Source organism: Trypanosoma rangeli (genome assembly GCF_003719475.1).
Source record: "Trypanosoma rangeli strain AM80 chromosome Unknown Tra_15.4_contig_00035, whole genome shotgun sequence".
NCBI classification, from domain to species: Eukaryota; Euglenozoa; class Kinetoplastea; order Trypanosomatida; family Trypanosomatidae; genus Trypanosoma; species Trypanosoma rangeli.
Genome location: NW_021705777.1, coordinates 34,362 through 45,594, shown reverse-complemented (window position 1 = coordinate 45,594; position 11,233 = coordinate 34,362). Strand labels below are relative to the sequence as shown.

At 44.4% G+C, this 11,233-nt stretch overlaps 4 protein-coding genes across 4 annotated transcripts, besides 5 other annotated features; all 4 read left to right on the top strand.

Moving 5' to 3' along the window:
* Positions 1-9: 9 nt before the first annotated feature.
* Positions 10-43: a microsatellite.
* A 288-nt stretch (positions 44-331) lies between these two features.
* Positions 332-1,396, top strand: TraAM80_01700 (protein kinase; the record flags this gene model as incomplete). The annotated part of the gene is made up of 1 exon (XM_029378732.1): positions 332-1,396. One exon carries the CDS (start codon positions 332-334, stop codon positions 1,394-1,396), a length of 1,065 nt encoding a protein of 354 aa, XP_029241497.1.
* A 712-nt stretch (positions 1,397-2,108) lies between these two features.
* Positions 2,109-2,140: a microsatellite.
* Positions 2,141-2,256: 116 nt separating this feature from the next.
* Positions 2,257-7,158, top strand: TraAM80_01699 (uncharacterized protein; the record flags this gene model as incomplete). Its single annotated transcript, XM_029378731.1, has 1 exon — positions 2,257-7,158. One exon carries the CDS (start codon positions 2,257-2,259, stop codon positions 7,156-7,158), a length of 4,902 nt encoding a protein of 1,633 aa, XP_029241496.1.
* Positions 7,159-7,223: 65 nt separating this feature from the next.
* Positions 7,224-7,252: a sequence feature (A-rich).
* A 536-nt stretch (positions 7,253-7,788) lies between these two features.
* Positions 7,789-9,651, top strand: TraAM80_01698 (permease, family protein; the record flags this gene model as incomplete). The annotated part of the gene is made up of 1 exon (XM_029378730.1): positions 7,789-9,651. The coding sequence occupies one exon, from the start codon at positions 7,789-7,791 to the stop codon at positions 9,649-9,651; it is 1,863 nt and encodes a 620-aa protein (XP_029241495.1).
* A 35-nt stretch (positions 9,652-9,686) lies between these two features.
* On the top strand, positions 9,687-10,922 carry TraAM80_01697 (permease, family protein; the record flags this gene model as incomplete). The annotated part of the gene is made up of 1 exon (XM_029378729.1): positions 9,687-10,922. The coding sequence occupies one exon, from the start codon at positions 9,687-9,689 to the stop codon at positions 10,920-10,922; it is 1,236 nt and encodes a 411-aa protein (XP_029241494.1).
* Positions 10,923-11,042: 120 nt separating this feature from the next.
* Positions 11,043-11,082: a sequence feature (A-rich).
* A 67-nt stretch (positions 11,083-11,149) lies between these two features.
* Positions 11,150-11,211: a microsatellite.
* Between the last annotated feature and the right edge of the window lie 22 nt (positions 11,212-11,233).

The window sequence follows — 11,233 nt, the reverse complement described above, 5'->3', positions numbered from 1 at the left end:
GAAAAAACAATATATATATATATATATATATATATATATATATGCCAAATGTTTCTTTTTGCTACTCTGTAGGTAGGACGAAGTTTTTTTGTCTTTTTTTTTTTATGTGTCGTATCATTCGTTTTTCCACAGTTTCCACGTTACTTGAGTATACGAATTTATATTTGTATTTTTTCTCTTTCTTTCGTTCCATCTTCTTTGGAGGGTACTTTTTATGTGAACATTTTTTTTCCCGTCTTGTTTTTTTTTTTATTTAAGGTGGGGGGCGTGGGAGGAGTTTTCTGAGACCACTTGGTTGGCCGCCATTATCAGCGTCACGAGAGGAGTGACAATGCCGCCGAAGCTCGTCCCGCTCCCGCGCAAACCGACGGCTCAGCTACCTTCCCTTAGCAGCGATGACGACATTACGCTTGGCAACATACGTGTGGGACCAAGTGGAGTGGAGTTCACTGGAGAAGGTGATCTACACGTTCCTCGTCAGGACATCTCCCTTGACGCGCTGAAGTGTATGGAATGCTTGGGAAAGGGGACGCAAGGCAGTGTCCGCAAGTGCATCGATCAAAAGGACAATGCGGTGTATGCGGTGAAGGAGCTTCTTATTCCCAGAACCACGGATCGTATGAATAAACTTACTGTTGCAGGGGAGTTTCGCAACATTTTCTGGCAGGGGACGAATACATACACTGTGAAGCTTTACAATGCCTTCTATAGAGATGGAACACTTCATCTTGTTATGGAGTATATGGACTGGGGGAATTTAGAAGAACTGATCTCTATTCAACCTGTCATTCCAGAACCTGTATGTGCCTACATTGCATCACAAATCTTGCATGCATTACAAATAATTCACACAAAGAACAATTATCCTACCGAAACTGATCAAAAAGAACGTCGTCAGATTCACCGTGATATAAAACCAGCCAATCTAATGCTTTCTATGGATGGCGTTGTGAAGCTTACTGATTTTGGCATTGCTGCAAGTGCAGAAACAATTGGCGTCAATTCTTTTGTGGGTACTGTCACATATATGAGCCCAGAACGGATTCAAGGACGGACATATAGTACTCCAAGTGACATCTGGAGCGTAGGTGTACTCATCGCCCAGCTGCTGCTCGGACGATTCCCCTTTTCCGCCGCAACAATAGGGTTTATGGCGCTTTTACACCAAGTGATGGAGTGTAAATCGTTTTCTTTGGTTTCCGAGTGTAAATGTTCCCAGAGGGCTGAGGATTTTATCAACCAATGTATTCGTCAAAAACCAGCTGATCGTGGCACAGCTGCTGAGCTTCTGCAAGATGAGTGGATTGTTGAAAATGCCTCAAATGGGAGAGATGTTCTTACGAAGTTGTTGAACACGGTAGGTAAACCGGCTCGTACTGTGAATTGTGCAAGGTAAAGAGGAGATGCCCCGCATATTTCGTTACTTTCTTCCCATGCACATAAATTTACACGCATTTTAGGATGGATTCCAAATATTGTACTTTTCCACCATTAACAATTATTTTATTTGTATTATTTTTTGCTTGTTTGCTCTTTGCTCACTCCAGTTCTTTATTTAGTCTTGGACATGAAATGCAGGTGGATAACAGCCAAATGAAAACGGTAGAAACGTATGTTGGGGAAGGGATAACGAGAAGGAAGCAAAAGAAAAAAAAAGGGATTGGGAGAGTGGAACAGCACTGGGAATCCCTCATACATGGATTTATGTTTACTCTTTTGCTTTTTGTGACTAAATGTTCATTCCACGTTGTAATTTGGGGTGGAAAAGAAAGGGTAAGGAGAGATAAAGAAAAAGCGACAAAAAAAAAAGGTGCAATAAACGTAAAATGTGTGGTTGAGTGTTTTGCGTTTATTACGCACTTGCTTCTCCCACTACTTACCGCCACCCCATAGGATACACATAAATGGCACTGTATACTGTCCAGGGGGCCGTGGTGGCAGCTGGACAATTTCACTATCGCTTTCCTCATCAGACTGTGCAGGAAAGTGAAAGAGATCCCGGAAGGCAATGATGAAGATTTGGCTTCTCTGCACTGTTGCACCCACCTACTTTGGCTCCTTCCACTCTACAAGTATATTTTATTTTGGCCACAGGAACTGGCTGCCTGTATCTATCTATATTCTCTCTATCTCTGTCTCTTGGCGCAGAGGAGAAAGTATATGGAGGAAAAGGACCGTCTCTAAAAAAAAGAAAAAAAAAAGCAAGGTGAAAAAAAGAATCAAGCGAAGTCTTTTAACGAAAAGAAAAGAAAAAAAATGCACCAAACAAAGCAGTTTCTGGAAACATTTGCTATGGACACGGAGATGGCAGACACCGATGCACCCAGTGGTTTACTTGGCAGGGTAGGTTCTAACACAATAGCTCCTAGTAGTGTGAAACCTCACAGACTTGCCACTACGGTTGACCAAAGGCATACGTCAATCCGTTCACAGTTAGACCGTCTAGCTAATTCTTCTATCGGTGGAGCCTCACGCATGTTGGCCCCGCTTGTGCGTCCTAGTGATGGCAACGTCATGGATCCTTTGCGTATGCTCCATAAGTGCATTCGTTATTTTGCAAGTCATCCCGAAATTTATGGAACTAACCTTAATGCCTTGTTGGACCGCGAACTCATGTATGTCATGCGAGTAAAAGCCTCTGAGGCGGCGCTTCTTGCCCCAGGGATGGTTCCTGTTTTTGCTTCCTCATTACCAGCCATCAATACTTCCAAAACAAAGGGTGCTAAGCTTCGACACCCTGCCTTAGAGAAGTGCGCAGGGTGGATGGTCACCCCGCGTTCGATTGAGGCCGCTGTTTCTGCGGGCACAGTCGTCAGAGGTGGTGGGATGTTTGGATTTGGAGCCACAAGCTTTGTGGAGGGCACTCCTGGTTTTTTTTCGCTTCTTGATAAGGCGAGTCGACGCGTGGAGCTGCACGAGGAACGTGTCCCGGCTGAGGTCTCTGAGATTGAGGGTGGTAGTTCCTGCCATACGTCTAGCGCCACTGATTTTTCGCATTTAGAGAGGAGCGTTTCTTCTCAGGAAAAACCTCTTCAGCAAGACGCCGCACGCGTGCGATTTATTTCGTCTTCTGAAGAATTTCCTTTATCTTCTGTTTCTGGGCGCCCGCAAGCCGATGCTGGCCCAATGCTACTTGTTGATGGAACAAGCTACGAAGTGTCCTTCCTGCGATCGCAACTGCAGCAGGTAGAGGCAGCGTACAATGCCAAGTGCATTTTACATCATGAGTTACAGCAGGAAAACACGCAACTGAAGTCGCAGCTAAATGTGATAGAGAAAAAAATGCAGCAGTATCAATCACGTAATCAGGAGATGCGAGTACAAATGGAGAGCATGAAAAGAGAACTGGATGCTTGGAAGCAGCGTGCCAGTGAGTTGAATATTTCTGGACAGAACGACAACCCTCAGAGTTCTTCTGAAAGTTCACGTCGTATGCAATCCATGCAGCTTGGTCAGGCAAAGCGTGAGTTGTTGCACATGTCGCGTCTTTGGCGAGAGACAGAGAAATCTTTGCAGGAAACTAAAAGGGCCCTGGAAAGTGCTGAAAATGAGGCACAACTTTCACACAGCTATCTGGAGGATGCGTTTTACTTAATTGAGCGCCTGGAGCGACGAATTGTGCGGCGCGACCATTACATCGAGATACAAGGACGACGTCAGGCTTCTTCAGAAGAAAAGTGTGAAAAACTTATGTGGTGTCTTGAGGAGCTGCGTACTATAAATGGAGGGAGTTCCTACGTGGATTACCTTCTCTCTCAGGACGATGTGTGGTCATTATTTCTTTTTGTGCGTCTGCAGCGACGTTTTATGGGATACGCTCAAGTTGAAGAAACGGTTCCAGTTAATGTGGAACCACTTTTCTTCCAACGCACACCACTTGGCGGTCAATTTGTTGATATGTACAGTCCAAGCCTTCTACTACGACTCGTGACAGATTCAGGCTTGGGAAAAACAGGAAATATGAATAAGGTGTCTACAGTAAAATTGAGGACTCATCTACCGCGCTGGCGTGCTATGTATACTATTGATTTTATGCCCATCAACGGTGTTGAGAGCTCAGACATTAATACTGCAGAAGGTACAGTGACGCGCATTGGGAATTCGCGTCGTTCTTTTCCTGTTCTTTCACTGACATCCCTTCTTCTTCCACAGCAAAACTCTACCTTGATGGGTGGCTTTCATGAGGATGAGAAGGTGCCAAACACGGCACACTATGATAAAGCGACTCTTCGTCTGGTATTATATTCCTTTTGGAGTGAGCGGTTGCTTCAGTACAAAAAAGAAATGGAGAGGCGTCTGAGGGAGTTAAAGGCATCACGCCATGTATTGACTGGGCCTCTTCCTGAGGAAGCAGGCACAACAGATGATGATGAAGTGGAGAGTACATCATTTTATCCAGCAACATTTCTGGCTGCGCTAGTTGATTTTGTGCATCGCACTTATCCGCCAAGCACGACACCAGCAGATACTTCAATGGATAAACCGAAGAGAATTGTGGTGAGGGGCCAGGCAGGTAGAAGCGAACGAGCTTTAGACGGCGGACACTTTCTTTTTGCCTCTATTATCTCTATTCAAAGCGATGGCACAGAAGTACCTTTGATACTCTCAACCCAGGCTCGTGAGCTACTATTTGCACTATACTATTATGCTGAAGAATACAAGGAGGTGGATGCAGACTTTCGACTATTTTATCTTACTGCCCATCAGCAAATTCCAGAAATTGTGGGTGTTAATTTTTGGGCTAGCCTAGAGGCTTTACGCAAAGATTTTGAAAACGCCCTTTGTCGTCATCTGGGTTTTCAATCGTTGGATGAATCCGAATTGGGCATTACGACGGACCATGATGCAATGCCGCAGGAGAAGGTGGTTGAACACAAAATTATTGATGAAACTCCATTTCACGCCTTGAATAAAGCCGTGAATATTATTGATACAGCCCCCCTGGTGGAACAGAGCACCTGCATGGAGCCCGATAGCGATGAGGAGGGATATGGTCTCATCTTAGCAGGGAATCAGACAAACAATGGTCCACTGGGATCCCAGCAGGGGCGGGTGGATGAGCCTAAAAAGGTTGATTCCAACACCTTAAAACACAATATTCGTGATTATTTATTTCCTCCTCCTGAGGAAGAGTCTGCCTCACCTACAACACCGGCGAAAAGTGTGATGAAGGATTCTTCAGTAACGGACACAGATGCTTGTACAACCAAGAAGGGGGAAATTCCAGCGGCGTGGGTGACTCTTGATGAAAGACTTGGAGCCATTTTGGGTCCACATGCGTCCTTATTGAAGGCTTTTAGGGCGAATAAGGGCCCAGATATATCCAAAGAGCAACGATGCAGGCGCCAGCGTTTTAAGAAAGAAATTGTGTCCAACTCAGCATCACGTGGTCTTCTTCCTTTTGATGAAGTTTTGGAATTAATGTATAAGCATTGCTTTGCTACGTATGCTGTTTCCTGTTGTGGCGGGGCACGTTTCTCGCTTGTAGAGGCCTTAACACAATCTGGAGATAGCGATATTGTGGATGGCATTTTAAATTCACCAGAACACCTCACAAAGGTGGGTTGGCTTCCTCCCTCAGAAACACAGATGCGACGTTTGCGATTTGCTATAGGAATGGATCAGCCATCCCCGCTTTTGCGTTTTACGGATTTTTTTGATGTAGATTCCCGTCACGGCGTACCCACACATTTCCATGATGAGTATCTGCAAATAACATTGGATACATATATGCAGCATCAAGAGGCATGGATGAATACTCTTTTGAGGTATGTTGTTTCGAGCGATGATGCAGAGTCTCTGCGGGGTATTGATGAATCAGATACGACTGTCCCTTTTCCACTCATTCGAAACGGTGTTTTACGCGTATTTCGTCAAATATTACAGAGTCCTGAACAGGGCAATACGCTTGCGAAGCATTTTCTCAATTACTGTAATTTGCTGCGCGATGAGGAGGATATTTGTCTTGAGCAATTTACGGACGCTCCCATTTTTATCAACAGCCGTTCACTATCTCAGTCGGAATGCGATGTCAAATTTAACAGGAATCAGAAAAGACGATGGCCTGTTGAAGAAGAGTCTGCGTCTTGCTCTCTCTTGCATTTATCGTTAGCAGTTCGCATGACCTACATTATATGGGGTTCATATTCGCTTCCATCCGCGAGATTGGCAGGGCTGGTACTCTCTTCGACCTCCAGCGATGAGCTAAGGAGCATGGAGTTGTTCGGTGAGCGCGAGACTTTATCTGCGGACATGCAAGATGATGCATTTTTAGCCAGAGTCGAGCAGGAGTTTTTGGACGCTGTATACCGAGTTAAAACCGGGGTGATGCGGCACAACGCCTTGCGTCGGTTGGCTGTGGAGTTGAAACAAAAAATGGACGGAACAGAAGCAAACTTTGCACCGTTGGTTTTGACTGAGCTCTACAAAAAAACGTTGTCGTCCGCAGACATCCTTGGAACCAGTCTCAATATTCGCCGCCTGTATGCCCCCTGGGATGACGAACGATCATCGATACCACAGACACGGGGAAGCACAGCCCGCGGTAGAGGGCGATCTAGGGCCTCACGACGAACAACGTCAACAATTTTGACCTCTGATTCAATGTACAAGAAACACGTGGCTGAAGTTTATATACCGGAAGTGGCATCTCTAGCCCGATTTTTGCGTATTGGTCATGTGAATAAAGGAAGGCATGAAAAAAAGAAAAAGGTGAAGCAAACCAAAGGATTTCAGGAACCACAACCGATACTTTTGGCTATGTGTGCGTCGTATGAGACCACATATATAAAATATCAAAAACATCTTGTGAAACTGTTAGTGGAGGCGGCAAAGATGCCAGAAGCTCACTGTACAGATTCAATTGAGGACGCGGAGACGGAAATCCAACTAGAGGTTAACGGTGAGGTGGGAAGGACGTTATCTAACTTTGCACCCGTTGGGATTTTTTCCCGTTCTATCGACAGCAGCGTCCTTGATCCTGCTCAAGGTGTGGGGGAAGAGAGAGACAACCTTGTTGGTCTACCCAATGTGTTTGGGGAGTCGGGGGATACACATGTGAAGAAACAGGCAATGCCACAGGAGAGAAAATATGTGGTTGACGGGCTTGTTTCGGTGCGTCAAGTGCATGCTGGATGTGCAGCATTGAGTCTGATGTAGAAAAGTAATGTAAAACAACGACAACAAAACGCTATCAATAAAGGATGCTTTCGCAATTGCTGGACTTCTTTGTTGTTATTGTTTTTTTTTTTTTAGGTGATTGTGTATGTAAATGGGTGATGCTTAAGTATATCTATATTTGCGTATACGTTTGTATTGGTGTGTTTCTCTGTAAATGTATGCGTTCTTAGCTAATGGTTCTTATTCACGTATTTCCCACTGTGCGTGTTTTTGTTTTTCTTTTGTTTATTAGCCTCTTGACAAGTTTATGAGAGCCTTCTGCACTCAATAGCAGTTTTTAATTTTAGTACTATGTAATCTGCATATTTGTTTCTGTTTTGCGGTGTTACCGCAAAGCTTTGCCGAAACTGATTGGAGCGTGCTGGTCCTTTCATGGAGTGGTTGAGGTCATGCTTCGTGTAGTTGTTGTTATCGCTTTTCCCATCCATTTATGTCGCTAGTTTCTTAGTTCCCCTTATTGCGTGCATGTGTGCGTGTGTGTCACCTCCCTCCCTTTTTTTTTTTATTTGGCCTACTTGCATGCGAACACATATGTATTGGTATGTCGTAGGAAAAGGATAAAATAAGGAAAAAAAACAAAAAGGGGAAGTGAATAGCAGGTTGTTGGTAATGACACAGACTGCCGACGAGAATGCAGTTGTGGATCCTCGCATGATCATGAACCTGGAGTTGGATGAAAAGAACGAGGGCTGGATCGCATGGATACGACGCCTTTCTGCAGAACGGAATAGATTTTGGCTAATGTTTGGACTTTGTATGAAGCTTTCACTCATTTCCGCAAAGACACATAAAGTATCCTACTGCATAAGTTTTTTCTCTGTCTTTTTGGTGGTGTTTTTGTGTGTTATTCTCGTGTCGACAATGTTTAATCTTCCCATTATTTTCCTCCGTCTTGGTGAGGCATACAATGGACAGAATGATCTTGTACTATTGCCTGGTGGAGAGCTAAGTTCGTGGGCGTCGTTAAACTATTCCATCATTGAGCAGCTTTTTCCGCCAACGGATGCTGCACGCAGCTACCACTCTCCTCGAATCACGTTGACGGGATCTATTGTGAATTTTGCCAACTGCTCAGGGGTAAAAGATCCGAAGGATTTATGGTACTCAAGCAGCGGAAGATTATGTGCTAGGGGCTGTTTGGGTCAACATTGCCATGGCGATGACCTCTCTGTTCGTGTTGTGGCGATTAACTCGGAACGCGAAAAAAGAATGGGCTTTGGAACTTCATGGAGAGGTCCATCACTGGCAAAGGGGGAGGTGATTTTGTCCAAAGTTGTGGCTTCTGCCTTGAGTGACACACAGGTGGGGGATACAGTTGTGATTAGTGCAGCATTTGGTACTCACCTTCGGGCGCTTCTTGAAGATATTCCTTATGTGCGTCTTCATGCGCATGCGATTATGTCTTTTAGAGTGGTGGATATTATCCCTCCAGATCGTTCCAAGTTTGATGTGGAGGATTTTGTTGTTGTTGACTACGACTCAATAGCTAGCACCATTGCTGAAGGACTACATGGAGGGGTGAATGGAGAGGATGTGGTAAGGTTTGCAAAACGTGATCCAAAGTTCGCTGCCTCTTCCATCCACTTTAACTTGGACCCAAGAGTGCGTACGCACACGTACAGGACGACGGATTATTCAGTTATACGACGACGCGTCTTTACTTGGGTTGCTTCTATTGCTGAACCAATTGGTTACAACCAAATAGCAGTGGATACTCCTATAGTAAAGTTTTTGTACGGTGTCCGATTTTTTTCACTATTTGTGGGATTGATTGTGTCCATCATAATGGTGTCACTGACTTTTCTCAGTGTTATGCTTATATACTCATTGCTTAATTTATTGGTAGAATGTCGGCTGTATGAGTTGGGGATTAAGCGGATGATTGGATTTTCAAGTGCGAATCTGGTGTTTATGCTCCTCACAAACGCGTACTCCTTTACAATACCTGCATGGCTACTTGGACTTCTTACAGGACAGTTGATATTTCTGGGGATGCGCACATTGATTTATGATGTTATTGGCGTTGAATTGCCTCGTTTTATTTCAGGACAGGCGGTCGGTTGGGCGACGTTTGCCGGACTATTGCTTCCGCTTGTTGGAGCTATTTTTCCTGTGGTCACAATTCTCTCACAAAAACTTCCGGATGCTTTGAATGCTACTCGCGGACGTAACATGGGCGTTGTGTACAAAATTGTACGTGAAGGTGACACAAGAGGACTAAATTATATTATGTTGTGTATCGGGTTGGCCTTTTTTGTTTTTGGGTTTTTACTATACTACTTTTTTCCTGTTGCCTTGCTGCGCATGCGATTGGATTGGCTCTTTGTCATCTTCTTTGGTATCCTGATTGGGATGCTGGCAGGTCTGGTGTTGCTGGCGGTGAACTTTGAACGGGTTCTGCAAACGGCGGTGTCGTACTTTTTTTCTTTTGGGAACACGCTGCTGTGTTTCAGGCCCTTCAAAAGTTGTTGACGGCTCATCGAAAACGGAACCGTAAAACCACATTGATGTATGCATTTTCGCTTGGTTTTGTTATATTCATCAGTATTGCGTTTCAGGTTCAACTGAGGTCGTTCCAGTACGGAATACGACGATCGATGGGGGCTGAGGTGGTGATTGAGTTTGAGGGGGTGAACCTGTTTAAGTTTTCCGAAATGGCGCGTTACATACAAATATATGTCCCGCAAGTCTCGGGGATAGCATTTCTTTCCCATGCTATTTCGCCCAAATTGCACGTAAAAAATGTGACCTTAGTTTCCCCTGGGCGATATCAAGAGGTTTTCATGGGTGAGTTTCGTGCGATCTCACCCAATTACTTTGAGGTTCTTGATAAAAACTTTCTTCGGGTAAAGAAGTACAATCGAGAAAGTCGAAAATATTCTCTTTCAGGTGCTCTGTACACAGTGGACAGAAATAAGATTATTGTTTCTACTTCTGTGTATTCATGCCTGCAGTCGAAGTCGTTTGCGGATGGGATTTTGCTTGTGATTGGCTTAATAACGGATGGTATTAAACAAACCGTGGAGAATGTGCGCTATGCTTTAAAACCGTCTGCGGTGCTGGACGCCGCTCCTCAAGTCACCATGTCAAAGTATCGTGGCATTACTGGCACACTATTGACATCATTTCCTTCTTTAGCTCGTTTGAGTGCAACGGATTACCTCAGTGTTCGCAGCTTAATGTTGTCCACAGTGAGTCTACGTGTTTCAAGTAAAGTTGATGTGGAGTTTGTATCTCAAATGATGTCGAAGTATCTTCGGCGTAGTCGAATCACCGAGTTTCATATTCGTGAAGATGGAACAACAGTGCAGTATTTGGGTATTGCGGAGCGTATTATTGGCTTTTTTTTTACATTTACACAAGTTATCACCATGGGAATCTGTTTTTTTTCCTTACTTGCAAGCATAACAGCAAATGTATCAGAATCAGTCAAGGAAATCGGAATTTATCTCTGCATTGGTATGACTAAGTTTCAGATCCACAGAATTTTTGTCTGGGAGGCGTTTGTTATCATCATTGCTTCCGCTGCTTTGGGCCTGGTGGTGGGTCTTATAGTGGGATATAGCATGCAGCTTCAGAACGAGCTCTTTTCCCAACTGGATGTCGGTTTTGCATTTCCCTATCCACAGGTTGTGGTTATTAGCGTGATGGCTGTTGGAGCAGCTATGCTGTCTAGTTTTCCCCCGGTGGCAGCCGTCCTCCGCCTTCCATCCATTACCCACATCTTGCGTCGAACGACCTGATGGACCCATCGCTGCGCATGGGTGTGTCACGACCCCTCTCTTTCACTTTATCTCTTATCTTTTTTTTTTTTTTGGGGGGGGGGAGGGTTGCGTGTGTTTCCTTGGCAGGGTTGACTACCGTTTTTTTTTTTATTATTATTATCCTTTCTTTTTTTTTTTTGTCGTACGTGCGTGTTTCAGTTTAAGTAAATAGAGTAGCGAATGAAATGGACTGCTGGAACGACGTGAAAAAAAAAAACAAACAAACAAAAGGAAAAGGAAAAGGAAAAAGTAAAAAAAGTAAAAAAAAGCAAGCCAAATAGAGTATGACG